The 22,968-nt window shown below is 44.7% G+C and overlaps 1 protein-coding gene across 1 annotated transcript in view; it reads right to left on the minus strand.

Moving 5' to 3' along the window:
- Positions 1–1,732: 1,732 nt before the first annotated feature.
- The window catches only part of LOC117207059 (neurogenic locus protein delta-like), a 43,495-nt gene continuing 22,259 nt past the window's right edge, over positions 1,733–22,968 (minus strand). The window contains exons 4-6 of the mRNA XM_033446896.1: positions 16,093–16,344; positions 8,104–8,164; positions 1,733–2,582 (exon numbers count right to left, since the gene is read on the minus strand). Coding sequence (XP_033302787.1) covers positions 1,733–2,582; positions 8,104–8,164; positions 16,093–16,344 — 1,163 coding nt within the window. The remainder of the gene's footprint in view (positions 2,583–8,103; positions 8,165–16,092; positions 16,345–22,968) is intronic.

Consider the following 22,968-nt stretch of genomic DNA (forward strand, 5'->3'; position numbering starts at 1 on the left):
TTCTCTCCCTCTCTCTCTTTCTCTTTCTCATTCTCTGCCCTCGGCCTCGCTTTATTTTCTTTTTTTCCGTCTTCCCCCCTGGCTTTTACCAGTCACGTCCTCCAACAGGTACTAGTACGTAAAATGTACTCACGACATTAGTTCTGTGCGAAACATGATTCGCGCGGCTGACCGACGTCTACCGTACTTGTTACACGTGTATTTCGAACCGTGTGCGAATTTGCCCCATTTGCTAAAACGCAGATGAAACGTAGCAGGAACGGTTAATATTTTAAAATACTTGCAACGTACACGCTACCGTTTATAAGGATTAAGATATATTCTCATTTTACTCTCAACAACCGATATACAGGGTGGTTTGTAACTGGTGGTACAAGCGAAAAGGGGGTGGTTCTACGCGAAAAAAGAAGTCGAAAATATAGAATAAAAATTTGTCGTTCGAGGCTTTGTTTTCGAGAAAATCGACTTTGAATTTTTGCTCGGTACGCGTGCGGCACGTTATACGGGTCTCACTGTAGATCGTTGTCTCGATGGAAAAATTAAAAAACAAAAATTTTTATTCTATATTTTCGACTTCTTTTTTCGCGTAGAATCACCCCCTTTCCGTTTGTATCACCAGTTACCAACCACCCTGTATATCGTTCATGTTATCGAACGAGTCGTCGACCGATGAAAATTTGAAATGTACAAGCTGCTGGAGAAAGCGTTTGAACACGTGTGAGGAACTTTTTGCGAATATGTTAGGTTGTTGGAAAAGTTTCTTTCGTTTTACGAGGAAATAATAGACGCGCAACGTTTTTTGTTCTTGTTGAGGTTATTAGATGTATAAACAGAGAAACGCGTGGATAAATTGTAAGGTAGAAAATATATTTTAATACAGAAGTGTAAGTACAAGTAGGAATATAATTTGAGCTGGTCCAGATCCGCACGCTAACACTGTTACCCTATAACTGAAAACCCCGAAGCCATCGTCGTCTGTTTACTGTCTATGGTCTGCCTTCGTTCCAGTCTGTTGTCTATACGCTGTCGATGGCTTCGGTGCTTGAGAAAACTAAAAAGGTCAGACGTAGAGTTTTCTTAGAAGTGGTGATCACTTCAATTGTCGAATTACGTACGGTCCATTTTGTTCTGTTGAGATAAACACCGCGACATTTCACACACTTGGTTTCACGTTCGTATGAAGGTGCGCTGCTGTAAAAAACACGTTTGCGAAAGAAAGACACTTTTACCTAATGCATGTTACACACAAGATTTTGGAATTTCATTGTCGTAACGAGACGCAGCTATCGCGATTACACTGGTAAAATTTCAAACTGATCCGAAAACGCGTATGAAAATGAGAAAAAATATCGTATTGGAGACTTCGCAAGGATCGTGGTATTTGAACTATCAATTATTCGCTATATCGGTAAACCAAAAGATCTAGCGAGGTCGTTTCTCGTTTGATTCTACGTTCCAGGCAATTACTTACGCTGTGAACGAATTTTTCATAAACGATAAGCGTATTGTTTGTAACAAACGCCTCGTAGCTTCTACATAGACTTATCTTCCGATTGGTATTCAATTCTGTTGCGAATTCTCCACTAAAGAGCAACCGGTCAGGTCAAACCGATCGCTCGATATCGCGTACCTCGAATGAATTAACGTTCAATGTGGAGGAGGTTTAATAGATCGAGTGTTAGAGTAATCTAGCACTGTATTTGCACTTGTTGTGTAAAAGTAAAGTCTGATGTTATGAACACGGCTGTAGTAGGATCTTGCTGGGAGTGAAATATTTCACGGTACGAAGTCTGAATCGACCAACGTATCCAGGCACGCACTGGCAACGGAACTGATTGACTAGATCCACGCAGGTTCCTCCGTTCAGACAGGGATCGCCTTGGCAGTCGTCGATGTTGGTTTCGCAGCGTTCGCCGGTGAAACCGGCCGGACAAGAGCACCGGAAGCTGTTACCCAGGTCTGTACAGGTGCCACCGTTCGAACATGGATTCGGGGAACACTGGTCGAGCTGGGATTCGCAGTCGTTGCCAGCGTAACCGGGCGGACAGCGGCACACGTATCCGTGAAGAGAATCGTCCTCGCAGGTGGCTCCGTGATGGCAGGGAGAATCTCGACAGGATCTCGAGCTGATCTCGCAGTGTCGGCCGCGCCAACCGGGTGGACAGGTGCAACGATAATGTTGCCTGGTGGACGACGACGAAGACGACGACGAGGACGAGGAGGACGAGTCTACGGAGCTTCTGATCAGGCTAGAATTGCCGTAGGGCGGGTCCATGGAGCATGATCCACCGTTGAGACAGGGGTTCGAGTCACAGTCCAAAAGAGGCTTCTCGCAGTTAGTGCCGTTGAAGCCTGGCGCGCACGAGCAGGTGTACAAACCCTGGCCGTTAAAGGTGTTAAAGCAGGTGCCGCCGTTCAAGCAGGGCTTGTGATTCGTGCAGTAGTTGAGGTCCTGGTTGCAGAACAGACCGCCCCAGCCTTCGTCGCAGAGGCACTCCCAGGGTTTCTGGCAGCTACCGTGAAGGCAGCCTGGATATCTCACGCATTGGTCGCAGTACGCTCCCTTCCAACCGTTGTGGCATCTGTAACCGAGACAAGAGAGGATGTTGCTCGTTAGCTCTGTTGATCGGTTTGCCGCTTTTCTTCGATGTTCGACGAACACGGGGAGAAAGTAACCGCGGCTACGCGCGACGGCTAACGGAAGCTTTCCTTTTAACTCAACTATGAATGTAAACGGAGAAACTTTTTAAAGAATGAAGCAACGTGAGAATGAAATTAATCAGAACATCATTTTTTGCAAATGTTACAAGAAGAATTTTTAATGAAACACGAACATCTTTATCTTTCATATCTTTTTCGGGCTACCGTTGGTACAATTTCCCCCGACAGGCGACGATTAGAATCCTCCGAGATTCTTGGTGGAAGACGAATGTCAAAGACCTCGTTAAACTCGTATGAAAAATGATGAAACGCGATAGAGGACGCGCAATAAAGAGGTAGAAGATGGGACGAGGAGGAATCCCCGTTTCCAGGTAACCGAGCTTTATACCGGGTGATTCTGTACGAACGCACGAGTTACTTTATGCAAGCAGTGGAGGTGTAACGAGTAGGAGACTCTAATTACTTGGATCGTTAAATACTAATCGATCCTCGCGGAGACGTAATTTTAGGGAATGTGATAAAAATAAGATGCTACGAAATCATCGTCTATTTCTCACGTCCGATAGAATTAATCGAACTTCCCACGATGTATATCATCGTTGCGGTAGCTTTCCGAATTTCGTTCCACGAGTCGAAGTAAAAGAAAAAGCTGGCGATAGATATCGTGACCAAAGATTTACACGATCGTTGGTTTTTGGGTAAGAAGTTCCAGGAAAGAGAGCAAGGAGAAAACGCGATGAAGAAAAGGGACAAAGGGAGGAAAAGAAACGGGCGGAACGGTTGAACAGAAAAAGAAAGGCAGTTCGCCGTGACAGAGGATACGCGAAGGTGGGTAAAGGCCGCGGAGATGAAGAAGAAGAAGGCGACGAGGAGGAAGGTAGTATAGAGAGGAGCTGGATCCGCGACACAGGAGGGAGGGAAACGAGGAGGATATGGTGGTCGGCCATTACGTCCAAGGGGGTTATACCGAGGTAGAAAGGACAAAGACGTTTGGTGAAAAGATAGAACAAGAGCAAGCATTAAAAAGAGACAGGAAGAAATGAAGAGAGACGTGCGTACATATATATACACGATATTACGTATAAATACACCTTCCTTGCGCATTTATATGTACACTAATACAAATATATACTAACGCAAATTCACATTGAGGAAAGAAACAGAGGAAGAAAGAAAGAAAGAAAGAAAGAAAGAAAGAAAGGAAGGAAGAAAGAAAGATGAAAAGAGAAGAGGAGAAATAGAATGAGCAGGAGGAAAGGGAGAGATAGAGAGAGAAAGAGAGAAAGAGGGAGAGAGAGAGAGAGAGAGAGACGAAGAGCTTGAGGAAGGAGAAGGAAAAGGAGAGAACCGTCGAGAGAAGGGAGGAAGAACCTTAGCCAAGAGAGACAGGAGAGGAGGTAGAATTCGAAGGAGAGTGGGGAGACGAGTCGTCGAGTTGTGTTCCCACGGTTCGAGTCTCGGCACAGCCGTTCAGTATGCGGGTCAAGGAAAGGTTACGCTCCTCTGTGTGTGCGCGCGCCTTGCTCTGCCCACTAATACCCATCCGCTTCTCTCTCTCTCTTTCTACATTTATATATATATATAATATATATATTTTTTACATGTATACATGCATATTATATATATATATGAATATATATATATAATACACGCATACACACACACACACACATATATATACATACACACATCGAGAAGTAGAGAGAAACAGAGACAAGAGAGATAGCCCCAAAGCAGTCGACGTCGCATGACTATACCATTAAATCCCATGTATACACTGAGCAACGTAATCGAGAGAGAAAGAAGGAAAGACGAGCAGCAGGTCCGCGAACAGAGTATAGAAGGTAGAACAGAATGAGTCGAACTGTGCCACCATATGTACATATATGTATATGTACATATATACGTATATATATCCACACACACACACACACACATACACACAAATACATAATATATATGTATATACAAATTCATGGAAGTTTATATATTCGCGCGTGAGCTTAGCCAATGAGATTCTTCGAGCTGTCCTCTCTAGCGAACGAATCTTCTTCCTAGGGCGCGAAACGGATTTCTAATGACCGCGAAGAAACGCAGCCTGCTTTCAGCGGTACCCATACGGAGAAATGATCATATTCTTGATCCTAGTGCTATCGTATTCGAAATTAGAACAATGCACGAAATGAATAAAGTTAGAAAGTCGGTAGAATACCTTCGGGTACTGACACTCAAGGAGTTTAGGTAATCGAGTAATTGCTGGAACACGGTGAAGTGAAAGAGGAGAAGTGTGGAGTTCGGGAATCGCACGAATACCGGTACTTAGGCATATTAGCGTGCGGGAATACCGGTATTCGAAAATACCAATGTTCAAGACTATCGATAAGGGTAATTTAAAATAGTGGTATATTCGAGTACCGATATTTAGAAGTATCTCGGTACTCGGTGAAAAAAGAATTGGAGAAATTGCGAATATTATGTAGGTATAAGATTAGGTAGATACGTTTAAAAGAAATAAGGATGGGAAGATCGTAAAATGATGCACGATATGCATCCTCATCGGTATTCAGTTACAATAACACGTACGGCTCCGGCCATGGACTCCGAAATTTCAATGGGACACCGTAGGGCCGCGATTCTTTCACGTATCACGAATGGGGCCAACATCCCACGAGGCTTAAGATGGCAACTGCTTTTAGCGATCGTATCGACTATTTCCACGCATACGGTTACGCAACCAGAAAACAGATTACCCTTTGTCCACGTAATACGTTGCTATTTATTCGAAACCTTTCCTCGAAACGTTTGTCAACGTTTGATCGTTGCTATTTTTGCACCATCCATCACTACGTTGGCGCCACAAATATCTTGCGTACTTTATGATCAGTCTGCGGATGTTTTTATGCGTTTACGAGTCATCTAAATTTCCAGAAATAAATATACCATATATTATAGAATCAAGATATTAATTCTAGTATTTAGAAGATGAAACTAATGTTCACTTAGATTTCATTCTTCTAATATTCACTTCGCATTCGCACGAAATCTAAATTTATACAAATATCTGTAGCCTGCTTGTAACATTGCTTCTATATTCTTATCCTCGAGTCCATTTACGATATGTTGCTCTATGAGAATCGACTCTCGTCTCTTATAATTAGGAGAAAATTAATGCAGTTGAATCATCTTTAAAGTATCCATATCCAATAAAACTACACTGCAATTCAAAAATTTACAATCGTCGAGAACCTCTATGCTCGTTTCGCAACAGGTTTTCCTTGGACATGAAAACCGATGCTCCGCGTCTCAGAGCGAAGTTACAGCAAAGCCCTCAATGTCTCAAAGTATTTTGCACGATATTCAACGAACAATTTATTACAGACGACTCGGTATGTTGTTTATTTACGCGTCTACGGTACGCCCATAAATTCCGGATCGTCTGGGACCTTTAAAAGCCGCGTCTCAGCGAACAACCTGGACGAGTGCCCCGTCTATTTTCGAAAATATTATTTTTCCACGACTTTATGAGAATTACCCCTTGGGAAAGAAAGTGGACGAGAATGGCGGAGGAGAGACATGGATGGTGCTCTCAGGGAACTCGACGGGGACCGACGACTGCGGCTAACGGGACAATTAACCCCAGTCTCGTACAGTAATTAGATGATCGAGTTAACTCTAAACCTTGGGTTAACGTCGCACCGAGATTCGAGTCCCATGCGAAGACAGATCGGAATTATCGCGGAATCTTCATCTGCTCTAACTGCGTTCCTTCTAAATTCGAGTATCGTGATTTTCGACAGCTAAATCGTTGCGTTCCTATGATCGCGAGCCAACGATGCCTCGTGATAACTTCTAATAATAATCTACGATGATCCACAACGATAAGAAAAATTGGATAAATAACATACGGAAGTTAAATCGAGTTATCCCATTGACATTGATATTAGAATTTTTAACGGGCATAAAACTTTCTCCAAACGAATCAAAATGGAAGATAGGGAAAACAGCGATCGAATTTCACATTCTACGCGTCTCTAGAATCGTCTAAGGCTTAAAACTCGAGGGTGAGAAGAAGGTATTCTTCTCTTGCAGCCGAGAAAAAATTCGCGCGCCAACGAGAACAATAAAGAGTTCTTCGAGGCAGCGGCATATTTATAGAGCGGGATTCTCGGCAAATACAGAAATTCCCGAATCGATCTCTGCCCTTAGTCAGCGTGTTCTTTTTTCCACTCGTCGAGTCGAATTAGAAGGTTCAACGACACAATCGCGCGACTTTCGAAATAGACGAAAGTAAAGGGTGGCGTAAACGCGACAAAAGAAGACGAGAATCAAATAAAAGGACGCGAGAGGAGAAAATTCGTGCTGGATGCAAGATCGGTTCTCTCGTTACGGCGGAAACAAGCCGGCTGCTTCGAATTTCTGTTCGTTCTCTTCGACCCCCGACGATCATCGTGCACGACGCGCCTCTGACTGTGAAATTACTGGTGAAACAGGAACGAGGGGAATCGCAACACCCGGAAACGAGTTCCGCCGATGATATTCTAATCGCGCACCAATCCCCGAGTCAAGGGAAAATCGAATGGCGCGACCCAATCGCAGAAACTGGTAGCTATGCTAATGGAAATACTTGATTGGATAAGGCGAACAGTTTTCTCAAATTATTTACAACGAATCGAGAATTCCGATATTTTCTAGGTAAATACTATCGCTGTATAGTATAGTTGCTTAGATGATTCGATATGCAATCCACTTCGGTATACATTATTCGATATTTTCAATAATCTTGAAACGATATTAGATTGCGAAGGTTTTCATAATTCAATAAATGCAGCTGATCGTTAATAACTATTACTGTTTGCTAAACAGGACCCTAATCTTTAATAAATAATCGATAGATATACGATAGAAACGAAAGGATTATAGCAATAGATAATCGTACACGGTGTCGTAACGACTTCCGAATAAGTAGATGATCTAGAAATTGTAAATGATAAATAATTAATAAATTGAAATTCGGGGAGAAGATTCGACTATAAATAAACGATTGTAGGCAGAATTTCGATGATTCATTAGAGAAAGGATTCGAAAACGGAACTGAAAATATTCTCACGGTGAGGCAATTAACACGGCTGGATCATCGATCGCGTTAGACTCATTAACGATCGACTTTCGCGGGAAGCTCGTTTATCGAGGCGTCGCGTCGCGTCGTTATTAATGCGGCACGAGTATGATACAACGCGTACAGGTATCGAGTCAGGAATGTAATATCAGTAAGGAAAAAGAAAAAGAAAAGGCGCACGAAGAAGAAGAAGAAGAAGAAGACCGACGACGACGATGAAGAAGAAGAAGAAGAAGAAGAAGAAGACTAAGTTGGCTACATGTACACATTATCATGAAGGGAAAAGACAGAGAAAGAAAAATGGTAGATTGTATGCGTATACTCACATGCACTCGTCGGGTCGACTGCAGTGTCCGTGCTGCTCGTCGCATCCGGGCAGGCAGCGGGCTGAAACGAGTAAGAAAAAATCCAAAAGGTTAAGGCAACTCTCCGCAAGAGGTCGATCGCGTCCCTCACGACTGCACGAGCGGTACCATACGATGCATCCCGATGCATTCCTCTGCTATAGGTAGTCGGGTACCAGGAGAACTCGATAATTCAACGTGCTACTCTCCTCTCTCTCTCCTTCTCTGTACAAGGACCCACTGTGTGTCGCCGTTAATCGAATTGTTAAATTGTTCAGAAACTCGAATGGAAAATCGATCCGCTGCTTTTGGGACAGGACAATGCAGGTCAGAGAGGTTGCTTTATCCAGAGAGTAAATTATGCAAAGCAGTTTTCCGTGGTAAATTGGTAAAACGGTTTGAACGTTTGAAAGGATTTGGAAAGAACGATCCTTTGATCGGTTGATTTTGAGATTAGACGTTTGGATGGAGAGCGGAGGTTAGAGGTTGAAGGTCGAAGCTTAGGCAGCTCGAAGGCTGCAATAGCTAGTTACTTTTATAGAAAGAATTTTGCACAAATTTCCCGCGAAACGATGGTAGTTCTGTTGTAAATTTCTAGTGGATGCACACAGGTGTCGTAATGTCTCGTACTTGCTTCCTCGACCAAAAAGGACCAATTTATAAACACGAAGTCGGTATCGCTCACACCTCGAATATACGATGGAGGGAATCGTCTAATTAAAATTTATGTCATATATACCACGAATCGTTCCCGTTTTCTGGGAATCCTGAATAGGAAAGGAGTCTGACCGCACGATTCCTTGCATAGCTGCACGTAGTAGTGAACGATACGTTGTCGGGTGCTCGCTCGCGCGCGTGCGCTCGCGCTCACACGGTCGCGTCCCACAAGGATGATAAAATTGTGTCACGTGTGACGATTCTTATCTTGCGATCGTGAAATCACCTCTAACGCCCTGCTAATTGACCAATTCCGCCTCCTTTCAAAATTATTTCATGAATCTTCCACTTTCCTTGACTCGAACATAAAACCAAAATGAAGACGAAGTAAACTGAATTACAACGATGTCAGAAAATCGTTCAGAAGCTCGATAATTACGTTTAAAACCTTCTGCTGTTTGTTTAGGCATTTCTTTTTTTTTTTTTTTTAATGTGTCTATAACTGTATTGTAACTGAAACACAGTTTGTCTTCTTTAACAAGTGACAATTTGTAATAAATTTAGAAAATCACGCTTATAACGTTTCATGCGAGTTATGCAAACAAAATAATCCTACTTCTATTCTCGTCATATTTTCCGAACAGGAGAGACGAAGTTCTAAGCAAAAACCTATGCACGAAAACATTATTTTAATAAAAACATTTTGCCAAGAGTACTTGAAGCGAAACTTGAAAAATGTAATGTACACAACGTGTTGATACTTTAATTAACGACGTTTCTATATATTGTTCAATGTGGTTTCCCCACACTGATGACCAAATTCTGATAATAAATTAGAGCAGGACAGGACGGATACGAGGAGAAAGATCGTTCACATAGCAGCACACGCCAGCAAGGGTAACGAAATTGTGTCACGTGTCGCGCAGTTTATCCAGTCCGCAAATATATCCAAAGTCTTTCAGTTGGCTGCCAGCCACCGGTTCGGTTACGTACGTTCCTCGAGCATATAGATCGCGTATCGCGTCTGCCATACCACCACACCATCTCCTCTGCGCATCTATCGCGTCTTCAATCGGTTTTATTTCCCGCACACGTGTCTTCCGTCCGTGAAATTTTTCAGCAATCTTTCAGTTCTAACTTCTCTGATCTTTACATTTCGCAATGATCCTTCGTACACGTTATACGCCGGCACACGTTCTCCAAAAACGCGTTGCGGAATCTATCTGAAACTCGTTAAGTGGGAGTTCGAGGTCGACGATATTTGTCGAATACAAAAATTACACGATACACTTCGAAATTGTTCACAGTGGATTTTTTTATTTGCAGTACAATAAGTATTCGTGGTTAACGATATTTTCGAATACCAGAATTCAACGGCACACTTCGAAATTATACACAGTCGATTCCCTAATTACTTGGAATAAAATGGAATATAAACAGAAGAAGATATAACTAGAATTTACATATATGCAAGAGAATTTTTCACTAATTCTTCCATTAATTACGATTTTTCGTTCAAATGATAAAAACCCACGATCAGATTAAAGTATTCGATCGGTAGAAGTCAGACGAACGGAGACTATATTTTCGTTTGTAAAAATCGAATAGGACGTGTAAGAGCAAAGTTCTTTCATCGAAAGGATGTTTCATGAATGAGAAACCCTCTCTACAGGGTGCGTCTTTCTTTTTTCCCAGTCCAGTAAAACGGATAGATCTCAAAAGTATTTTCAAGTTGGATGCTTCCTTCGAAACTGTATGACAAAAGTTAATTCCTTAATTATTTGGCGTGCCTTAGAAAAATCGGTCAACTGGAAAGAGAATAAGTCCATCGACCGAATGAAAATAAAGAAAAAGAAAAAAAGAAAGAAAAAGAAACAAGGCCAACCTAACCCCACCGAAAGAACATTTCACAGATGAACAATCTTTCATAAAGGCACGTCTTTCTCTATGCTCACAGAAAGAATATAGAAGTTAAGAGATCGCGAGGTGAAAACAAGCTGGACAAAAGATCTGCGAAGAACTCGGTCGGCTAGTGTCTTCCTGAATGAAGGGGTTGAAGGTGGTTCGTCTGGATAAAGGAGAGAAGGTGAACCCTGTGGCAGAGCGTGTGGGGGCCACTGAGAGGACAGGAGAGGGCCGATGGGCCGCGTGACCTTGGCACCGAGCGCAACGGCCCACGAAGGCGGCTCTCGATGGAGCTCGCCAGTCTCGACGCGCTAAGGAGCGTATGGTATTTATAGAGTGGAGAACCGTGAGGAACGAGTCTCGAGTTTGGTTGCTGGATCCCGCGGGACGACGAAAGGAACGGGCAAATCGCACAGATTCTACCGGCCCTTGGAAAAAGAAGAATTCAAAAGCGGGACTGGAAAGAGGGAGGGAGAGAGAGAGAGAGAGAGAGAGAGAGAGAGAAAGAGAGGAGGATTGGCTTTGGTGAAAACCGACTGTTCCTGAATTAAACCCTGGGATTACGGCAACGTCTGATGCCGAGTTTAAACTCGGATAGACTATGTTGTGGCATTGGTGTGTGGTAATCTTTCGCGAAGTATGTATCATCCTCAGCTGATCGAAGAGAACTGGTAGAGTTGCTTTCGTGTTAATTAAATTCGAATCAAGTGTCAGTTAAGAAAAAATTTCATCTTTCCACTATACTTACATAATATATATTTTATTTGTCTTTATATAAAATGCACTGTTGTGACGATAAAGGTAATATTGAATTGGAAGGATAAATGCTTGAAAATTTGTGGCCGATAGTCTATATGGTAATATGCCGAAGAAATAGAGCACAGGAAACAGCATAAACATGGCTGAAAGCGCCCTAGATTCGCAGGTACCATTCGGCCAGACATTGACAATAGACTCGTGGCCCTCAGCCGATGGAAGAGCCGCGAGGAGACCGCAACCTGCGCCACGCAACAGACCCTTCTGATGAAGAACTTTGACAACAACCGCGTTCCTCCTTTCCTTCCACGTAAAGACACCATGAAACGCGTCGAAACCGATATCATTCTATTTAAACGTCCACAAGCCTGTAGCCGTACTTTCGCTCCCCTAAATGAATTTTACGACTCGTGTCCAACGTACGTATCGATTTTTCTCCGGTCTCCGACTGCTAACCGGCGCGGCGTCGTTTCGTGCCTGACCTTTCGTGGAACAGCGACAATGAGTTTCAATCGAACATTCTCCCCCCTATCTACCTCTGTCTACCTGACGCGCTAAACAGGACTATTGCTCTATAGAAAGTTATACGCAGAGCCGAAGAAAGCATGGAAGGAAAATCCAGGAAATACTGGCACAGGTAGCTCCATCAGATCTGTTCAATAAGAAAGAGAGACAAGAAGAAGAAGAAGAAGAAGAGTGACGGGGACCAATGGCCAGGGGAGGGGTTGAAATGGAAGCGGACTGTGAACGTGAGGCCGGTGCAGCTGTTGGTTAAAGCACCGACCTCTGTGCAGCTGTCAGGGGCCCACTCGGCCTCTTTCGGCGTAGTTCGGCCGCTCGTGTTGCAGCTGCCTCTGCAACAACCCCTGTAATACGTTCAGGCACCCCCGAAAATGCGCCTGGCTGCAAGCCACCCTATCCTTCCGCTACCCCTAGCCTCGTTAACCCGTTTTACAGGACGATCGGCTATATACAGTGTTATAGCATGCTCGAGGGACTGGTTTTTGTGCGCCGGCCTTTCTTCTCCTTTTGCGTGTCTCCAACGATTAACCGTTTATGTCAGTGTGTTTTTCTGCTGCCCCGATGGGTCAGCCCTTGTTTGAATTTTACTTTACGTTTTACCTTACGGAAACTGGAATTGAGGAAGGTTAATGGATAAATTGAATTGCAAGCCGATGTATTTTGCTTCTTCTTCTTCCTTTTCTCTTTCTTTTTTTTTCTTTTTTATGAATTTACCAGGTTGATTGGAATTCAAATGGAAGCTTCGCTCCTAACTTTTCGACGTCAATTACGTTCGATGGATTTCGAAGAGCGATAGAGTGATTGGATCGAAAGTAAGTGGAAGAATGCAGCAGGATTAACGGACAGATAAAATCGAAAAGATAATTGCCCAAAGGGGGGTCGTCACATTTTTCTGCCCACGGGTGGTAGACATTTTTTTACAGAAAGCGGCACACCGGGTCAGCTGAGCAAACGCGCTGAGTACACAGCCGCTAGGACACGATACACGCGTGTACTCTTGCCATTTCTAGAAACCGAACCTCGATGGCTTCCATTGCTTTTTGTACCGTTCTCACGAAACTTGTTTGCCAGGCAAGTTCAATTTCAATATATTTTTCAACACATCTATTATTTATCTTCTTACTAATTCGTCGCATATATTAGCGAAAATAAACGAAGGAAGTGTTACGCGCCGATAACTGTGAATCTCAGGCAAAAAACACTTGGAACAATGACAAGACGATCGAGCAAAGAGTGTCACATACATTACGTGGCGATTAATCGTAGTCGATCTGTTTCCTCGTCGCCAGACCTCGCACGCGTCCACGGGGCCAGAACTCGCATTAAATCGCAACAATGGCCCATTCTCATCGCGTCGAGGGGGCGGTGGCGGTGCAGGAGGAACAGGAAGGCGGCGAAAATCCTGGAAACGGTGGCGTGGGCGTGAGCTTGGCCGCACACGTGAGAAAAGATCGGCCTGCGATCGCAACGAGAGGCAACCGTGTGGTCGTCGGCGTTTTTCGCCGTCTATCAGAGACAGGGACGGCACTCGACAGAGACTGACTTTCCTTCGCGAAACTCAACGCACGAACAGACGATTCCACGAATGGCCGGGAATGTCACGAAATGAAGAGTAAGTAGTCTATTAGTAATCAATGCGCGGAGAAACTTTGTCGAGCGCCGGTGCTCGACGACGAGTGCAACGACCGATCGACGACGGCCACGAGAACACACCCGGAGACCCTGTCGACGACTTTGACTCTTCCTCTCGTCGATCGTTACAAGAGGATTATTGAAGCGCAGGGAGGATGATTAAGGGAAGATCGACGGAAGTTTACAGGTGTTTCGAAGATTCGAAACTCGCAAGATTTGTAATTTTGTATGGCTTTATTTGGTTTACATGCGTTTACGTACGGTTGGATTTGCACTTGGGAAAAATAGGTACAATTAGGTGTGTACCCAGCTGTCTGTGAACAAATTTCCAAATCTTTCATGGATTTAAAAGTTTAGAAAGTGTTGGTCAGTTTCAGTTCATCGCAAAGTCCAGGTTACTATTTGACATAAACGTTGGCAGGAGAAAAATTCTCATAAAATCGTGGCAGGTTTGTCGATGTTCGATCTTACAATCGAAATAATCTACTGTTCGATTAGAACGATTTCAAGTATGTAACAACGTCTTAATGACTGGATGGATCACGAGATCGTTTATAGGATCGTTTAGACTAGCGATTGTGGCGAAATTCGCGAATACCATTGCCCTGACAGCGAGTTGACTCGAATGTTGGCCGCGGACGGGAATGCGATGACTTGGCACGCTGGCAAAGGAAGCAAAATAAGATCGAGATCTCGGATGCCATCGTCGAGGGAGAGAAAAAGGCCTCCCGCGCGAGCTCTCGCGCGCGCGGATCTTGCGAAACCGAGTCCATTCAAATCCATCCTTCCGACACTCCTGCAACCGTCGACCAACAAACCAAAGAAACGAGACAAGAAAAAAAAAGTTAAAAAGCAATGCCGTGAAACAAAGGAGAGAAAGTGCAAGAACGATCGAAACGATCGAAGACAAAACGGAAGAGAAGGTTTGGAAGGTCCTCGCGCCAGCTGCACCACGTAACCTGCTCGTCGTAAACTAGAAGCATCGAGAGGCAAGCGCAGCGACAGCTACGTGGCGATCCAGTCGTCCCGTTCCAGTCTCATCCGCGTGCACACCCACACGTCTATGCGGGTGAGACGAGCCTCCAACACGGTGAGAGACTGAAAGAGCCACACACGATGGAGGAGTTTCCATCCACACATCAACGATTATCCTGAACGTGCACGAGGTGCACGTGGAATGTAGACACTGAGAGCTACACGTATATACGTACACGTACAGATTAATCCTGAGAAGCTCGAGAGAGGAGAGCTCAGGTACGCGAGAACGAGCGACAAGGAGGATGCTGGATACAGAAGACGAACTCGAACACGATCAGAAGAGAGAATATACTCATATACATACACACACGTATACATATGAAGAGAGAGAGAGAGAGGAAAAAAGAGAAAGAAAGGAGAGGAGGAGACACGTATATACACACACGAAGAGACGGATAGACAGCAGATACGGATATAACAAGGGAGCGGAGGAGGGAGGGGAGAAAAGGAGAGAGAGAGAGAGAGAGAGGTATAGAGAGGTGCACTGGGTACAGAGCGGGGCCAGAGCAGAAAGAGAAGGCTCTCTCTTTCTGGTATGTGTGCGACGCGCGCGCGAGCCGAGCGTGGGAAGCTGCTGCACGCTCGGACCCGACACTGCACCGACACTGCACCGGGCCTCTCCTTCGTGGACTCTCGTCGAGTTTGTCGAGTTTCGTGCTACGAACGAGAATAGAGAGAACGCTATATACCGGCCGGCGCGGACTAACGTCCTGGAGTGAATGTTATATAAGCGTTGAGAGGCGAGCTGACTAGCCTCTCCGGATGGATTCTACGCGAGTTTTCTGAAAATTATACTTGGCTCTTTCTACCTTCATCCATACATCGCTGTTTAAAGGCTTTAGAAGCGAAATATTTGGAAATATCATGCAATACGAAGCGATGCGTTCGTTTTTATCGGCTGGCAAATTTGTGACGTAATTTGACATTTTATCGTAATCGTTGATCGATATATGAAATTTGATTGACGTGACTATTAAAAGCGTGGTACAATTATACCTTTCTCTGTTGTAACGACCACTTCCGTTGCCATTGACACGACACTTGCAATTCTACAAACTCTTCCTCTGATTCCCTGCTCGCATAATTTCCCACGTCATTTAACCCTGTTACACAAATCACGTTGCTCGTTCTTTTCGCGTGTCATCAGAACAAGCACGGAAGAAAATCCTAAATTCGACAGCCTCTCCGATTACCAGCGAACAGTATAAATTACGCGACGGTGAGGACGCGAGACACAGAGCCGGACGGGACAAGGGATGAACAGAGAGACGAGGAGAGTCACGGAGAGAAGAAGAAAGAGAACGTCAGAGAGGATCGTCTCTGTAATTTCATACACGGAATTCCTACAAAAGGAGGGATGTCACGCGCGGTGCAGTCGCGATGGGAAGCGTGGGAGTGCACGCATGTTACGTGTACGATAATAGGCGCTGCAAGGAGAAAATAAAAAGAGAGCAAACTTACGTGTATTGCAGTAGTCACCCTTCCATCCAGAGAGGCAGACGCGCTCTCCGGACGGACTGCAGCTGTAATGACCGAAATTGTCGTCCCTCGGCCTGCACAGATTTTCACAACCCTTTCCATAGTAGTGCGCCACGCAAGTCACCCTATATTCGTACACCATCTTCGCGTGTGCGCTTCTGTATTCGTCCTCGGTCCAATTCGGCCCGACGTCCAGCCACTTTTGCGTCGTCAGCCTGGTTATCAATACTTTTTCTGGAAATTAAGAAAATTGTCTGCGTTAAGATTTTGTGATATTTCCTTCTATCCTTGTTATTCCTGAGAACTGGGAAATGTAAATTCTTTCAGTGCATTAATTACTGCTAAACGCTATTAAGGTTTCGTTGCATCTTTTTCTTTCTACGCTATGAAACTGTCTTAAAATATTTTTATTCTTCTCCCCAGTCTTTTCTTATACGAAGCAATGATTTTGTTTACAGTACGACAATATTGCTTTCCCAGGAGATCAATTAACCTCGCTGTAATTCAAATGGATTTGCCAAGAGATTCGCTCCGATTGATACGATACAATTAACTGCTCCGTTTGCCCGGCTGAAATCAATTCCAATTTACCACCCATTGATTTCGACACGTCCGCGATGTCCTACGTGTCGCCGTATCCCCCAGAAACATCCCTAACAATACCACCTATCATTCTATACTCTCTCGCTCTATACGGCCGACCAACCCCTCCGATCAATTACTACGACGATTCTTCAACGCGACAATTTCACGCGTCAAAATCACGCTGATCGATGTGACACTAAATCGAAAGCGTATTCAAAAATCTACCCCGTTGAAAGCAACGCGATCAATACGATAAGTCTGAAATTTGACGCTTCCAAGTTTCATAAATCAGCACGAACCAACCTCGAAAGAGTACTAAAAGATCGATCGCCGGTGATCATCATCGTCTTGGCGCATCTCGATCGATCAATCGTCCACGGCAGAGGGAGAGAGTGCGGCACGAAACGCGAAAAGTAATTAAGCATGTCCATCGGAAGGGCAGAAAGAGAGAGAGATAGACAGATAGATAGAGAGAGAGAGAGAGAGACAGAGGAGCAGCGAGGTGGTGGTGCTGCGCCCAATGATGCGATCGAAGTGCATCGGCCTCCGGCGAGAGAGACAGAGAGAGTAAGAGAGAGGGCAGACCGGACGTTCGTCCGCTATTGCTACTCCGCCGGCGGCACGCATCCGGCACAAAGAGAGTAAGCGTATACCACCACGTTGTGGCTCTGGGAAAGAGGCGTTCTTCTTTTCTTCTTCCTTCTCTTCTACACCGCCACCACACAAACTACTACCCTCTTCCTTTCCTATGTATCTCCACCTCTTCTACTTCTCCTGGCTGCCTCCTTCTTCTTCTTCTTCCTTCTACCATTGCCTACCTGTTTTCGCAACAGAATAAAAGTAGAAGAAGGAAGAAGAAGAGCACACACGGTTCAGGCTTCCTACTAAACGTATTATCGTAATGGGGCAACAGATTAGGAGGGCTCGTCCATCTTTCTCCGTCGTTCAAGCCTCGATCAGGTGCCCTACCGAAAAAGCTGCGTCTCACGATGCACACAGGGTCCAAGCAAGCCTGACTGGGCCAGTTCATGATGTTCGTGTGAGAGACTCATGGCACGGGCAAATGGGTCGAGTAGTATACATCGGCCGTGCTGTATGGTTACGTTGTGGTCGGTAGCGTAAGGAAGAGTTAAGTGGTCAGCCTCCGTGTTCCCGTTCTTTTTTATCCTTTTCTTTCCTTTCTTTTCGTTCTAGGTTTCGGTTCCCTTCAGGGCCTCCGTGATGAACCTAATGAACGGTTCACCGGAGCAGTCTCGCGATCGCCAGGGGTCTATTTTTGAAACTTGGTTGAATTTCGAGAGCCTCCATTTTTTCTTTTTTACTTTGCGGCAGTAATCGCCAGCGAAAACTCGCGAGTAGAAATTGGGCGAAAAGAGAGTTTTGGTATAATCGGGGGAAGGATAGGTTTCGAGATGCGTTCCAGGTGTTTTCGAGATACAAAAAGCAATTGTTTCGTGAAGGATGAAACACGAGGCGCGATCGTAAGGAGATCGCGCGCTTCGAATCAGCCGACCAACAATTTCGCGACGCCTGTTTCAAGCTACGGAAAACCGTGACCATATCGCGCGGCGACAACCGTCAGAAAACGGACCTTTCGTTACGCTATCGAGTCTCACCGGAATTACAAAGCCCACATGCACTGTACAGCCTATTTCACCCGAGCACATACTTTCAATATTTTCGCTCGTTTCAATTTCTCATAAACGTCTGCATATTCGACGAATACAAGAGGCGAGACGGTAAGTACGAAACAAGGAAACTACCAAAACTGAGATTTCTCGCGACTAAAGATCTCGGTGGGAACGTAAATATATATTACTCTTAAGTAAAATACGCAGTGTATCGCCTAACTAAACATACTCGTACAATGTTTGTAAAGCAAACATATATCTCAAATTATTAATAAATAATTGACGGAACAGGCAGATCGAAGCAGGGAAGGGAATCGACGAAGAAAAGAGCAAAGAAGTTAAAAAAAAAAAAACGAAAGAAGATAAAAAGAAGAGTAGAAATAAAAGGACGAAAAGCAGGATTCGCCGATGGCGTGCCCGGCAATACTTAAACAGGATACCCAGGGCCCTCTGTTCCCAGAAGGGAAGTAACGTTTCGCTGTCGGCGAAACGGGAGTCGAGGGAGAAGCAGTTTACCGAGCCTATCTTCCCAGGTGATGCTGTTACGAGTTCTGAAAACGCCGATGTTCGCACGCCACCACCGCAGATGGACGTGTGTACGCGCGATCGACTTCGTTTCGTCGTCCTTCGTCTTCGGCATCGATTCGCACGGCACGAAGCTTCCATCTTTTTCCACCGCTTCTTCTCTATCCAGCCTCTATATACATTTTATTCGCTTGCTTTTCGGATGAATCGGTATTTTTTCTAACGGCTAGACATAGATACAGGAGGATGTAAAAGGGGAAAGAACTGTTCTTAAGCGGTCTGTTTACGTTGAAAAATCGTATCAAGAAACTGATTTCCTGGCTGTTCGTTAACGAGAAACTCCCTATTGTTTCCTGTGTCTATGCGTGTGGATTTTGCTCATGCATTAAACATTGTACCATTAAAACGGAATTATTCATGTTCGCGTATAGGCGGATCGTTTATGTTCGCGACTAATGTCGGATGCGAATCAACGGAACGCAATGAAAATCGTAGTGAGATGAGGGCTTTAATAACGATGTTCCAAAAGTGTTCTATGTTCTATGAAACTACGTGCGCTTGAGAATTTCTTGGATAATTTCAACCGTCTTATTTGTATCGGGATAGACAGATCAATGAACTTGTTGCATGATAATTTCATATCGCTCGAATAAGGCAGAGAATCTGCAAACAAATGCAGCGTGTCTCGCGTGAATTCCTCCTCTTAAACAATATTTTTGCCTAAACCCCTTCTTTTCCTTTTATTGAGGTTTCCAAGATCGATTATCAAGCGACGATCTTAAGATCGCACAATCTGTACGATATATTGGATTGGCAACTAAGCGATTGCGGATTTGTCAATACCACCTAATGACAAAATCCGCGATCACTTAGTTGCCAACCCAATATATCCCGTGTTATAGATTCTGTAGATCGCGGAAATTTAAGCTTACGAAGAAAGAGAGAAAAAGACGCGTAAAGTATTCAGGAAAATCAAAGCGTATATAAAGATACAGCGTAAATAAAAAGAAGTCTGAGTTTGCGTGAAAAGAGATGATAAAACTGAATGAAAATACATGTTGATCTAAGACGCCGGTGAAGAGGTCGATCATTCGCTCGTGACCAGTCTTAGCGCGACTTCCTTCTCGACGTGAACGCGTTATTCCGGGAGAAAACGCTTGGCAGTCGTTCCTCCAGTGTGGAACGGCTGCGTGCACGCCTGCGTGTGCACCTGTAAAACGCCCGGTGAACTCGAGGCCAGGCCGATTCAAGGTATTCATTAACGACGCGGCGGCAGCGCCGCGAGTAGCCAGACATTTTCTATTGTTCATTCAGAAACGAGCGGTCGTCGAAGGATAGCCCCGAGCTGGCAGGTAGCCAGATGCATTACTCAACCACCGTGGCTCCTCTATCGCGGAAAAAACTCTCGTAACCTGGATCATTGTGTCGCGGATAGCTAGCCTCTTCGAACGACATCGTTCCACTGGTCGCCACATATCGCCAAGAATAAATCGTACGCGGCATACGTCTTTATACGGAACATGTTTATTTGTTGTTTTTGTAGATCAATTAATCGTGTCAAATTGTAGGCTTGTAAGCTGAGACGAGCTTTGGTTACTGCGCCGCCTTCGACGATCCGTATCGTCGTTTCACTGTGGTCTCGCGAGTTACAGGTTTTACGTTGTGATATCGAGAAGACCGACGACTTATGGTTACGTAGATTAGCATTCGTAACCGAACGCTTTGATCGATTTGTAGAGTAGCATGGATTTTATCAAGGTATATATAAGTGTATCAAGTAAACATCAAGTTGTTATTCTCTTATGAATGTAAACTCGTTTGGGCGAGACTTTACGACTTAAATCGTAGCTTTCAAATGTAACTCAAGGCTTTGCGGTCGGTTTCGATTTCCACCCTTCGATCGATACCCTCCGTCGAACCACACACACAGAACTTCTAAGTCATCCGGACTAAATTTATGATTTATGAATGAAACGCGGTAAGAACCCTACATCAACGTCGAACTGTTCAAATTAGCACGGAAATTGGAGAACTAAGCAAATAAGGAAATTTAATATGATATAATTTTGTGCCACTAACGAGTCTCCTTTACCTCAAATTAACTGAGATAAAAAAGTGTACAAAAGTAACAAGAAAAAAAGCTTTAAAAAAGGGATGTACATACAACTGTACGAAAGATAAGAGAAAACGCACTTAGCGATTAATTAACAGCCGATAAAACATCTTAATACAGCTTTGTTACCAACTGACGAGGCAAGGAGATACGCGTGCAGGTTGATTTTTCGATATCTCATTGTCGATTCGACGAATTACGGGGTTCCGGGAACAAGCCAGGCCAGTTCTGTGTTATCACGGCGGGTACATGCGCGCGACAGCGGACCAATTACTCCGCTCGCTCATTATCGTTCGGCTGTGGAATGGCAGGTGCGCCGCGAGGAACGCGCACGGCGTGCACAGTGCACACGCGGCCGCGTGCACACGGCGTGTCCCCTGTCCCGACAGGAGCAAAAGGGAAAAGCGATGGAGAGCGGTTGACAATCGACGATGACGTAAGCCATCTCCTCTCTGCTCGCTATACCCGAGTTCCCGTTCAAGCTGCTCTGTACACACTGCCACACCGCAAAACCGTCGTAAATCCAGCCGCGTCTCGTTTCGTTTAACGAACCGCGTTACCGCAAACGAGACCTCTCTCTGCTGATTCTCATTCTCTTCTGGCTGCTGCCTCACTCGCGCCTTTTCGTTCAATGAACGAGAGGAGAAACGGAGACTCGTGTTACCAAAATCAGTGTTTTTGAGGATTTAATCTTCTAAAGATCATGAAAGAATATAAATTCTATTATATTGGGACGTTATGTCTTAAGGAAACTTTTCGAGAAACTGGTTGGTTAGATCGTCACAATGAAGAGACTAATGGAAAGTTTAATGGAAGTTTCTGATTCCATTGTAATCGATTCTATGGATTCTATTATCAACGGGACTACGTGTTACTTCTTCTTAAGTTTCATAATACAACTCACGCAGTAGAATGTCGAATCTTCACGGTTTCGGTCCATCCGATCCAGAGACAATCGAATCTCGAGAAAATCCTACACCGTCGAACAACATCATCCGTAAACAAGAATCGACTGTAAAAAGAGAATGCCTTTTGTCGTGATAAAGAAAGGGCCAACTTTTGCTCGATTTAACCGTATTTCCCTAGCAAGTTTCTGCTGGAAACGGAACCAGAAATAATTCCAACGATAATTCGTGGCGCAGGTGCGGTCCTCGAGCAACCACGTTGTGTATCTTCGGCTTATGGGCAACGGGCAAACGAACGCATCGTGTGGCGAAGAGGAAAAGAGAAGGAGAGAAAAGAGAGGTTAGTAACATAGAGAAAGGGAGGGAGAGAGACGGAGGACGGTGTGGGCCTGAGAAAGGAAGCAGCATCCGAGCAACGCGAACAGCAATAAAGGGCTCGTTTCACCAGTACGTTGGGGGCATTATATTGTGCGTGGCGCGGACGATATACACGGCTGGCGCACACAAAATTCCGAGCACAATGTGCGCGGTGTGTTTCGGCGATAAAGGGGTCCAGGGTATGTCCAAACATACGAGAACCAAGCGGACAAAACGCGCGTCGTACTATATTAATGGCAGAGCGTGGTTGCTCCATCTTTCTTGCTTCGTCTCGGTTTGTCTCTTTTCAGCCGCGGATGCGCCGGGCAGGTACATCTGTGGGATAACGGTAGGAATTCCGTTCTCGGGCGAGCTTGAAACAAAGGAAGCCAAGCTCGATTCCCTTCGTAATTAGCCGCTTCGACGGGGATCAGAAGAGAGTTTTTCTGGAGTTGCGCAGCTGTGGAGCCTCCGTGGGACTAGGAAGCTTCGCGGAGAACCGGAAGAAATTTCATTAAAAAAGTAGCGGAAGCGATCCTTTCGGCAAGATATTTCCGTAGAACCGCAGTCTTTTTCTTCTTTCGTAGAATGTCGCGGAAAAGTTTCAGTTTGAGTAATGATATTAATCAGGAGAGCGAAAGAGTAGAATGTCGAGGAAGTTGTTTCGTGGAATTACCATTTTACGTAGTACATCGGAGAAGTTTGATTAAAAAGTTAGAGCCGAGGATCGCACTGCGAAACG

Source organism: Bombus bifarius, unplaced genomic scaffold (genome assembly GCF_011952205.1).
Source record: "Bombus bifarius isolate JDL3187 unplaced genomic scaffold, Bbif_JDL3187 scf7180000008019, whole genome shotgun sequence".
Lineage (NCBI taxonomy): Eukaryota > Metazoa > Arthropoda > Insecta > Hymenoptera > Apidae > Bombus > Bombus bifarius.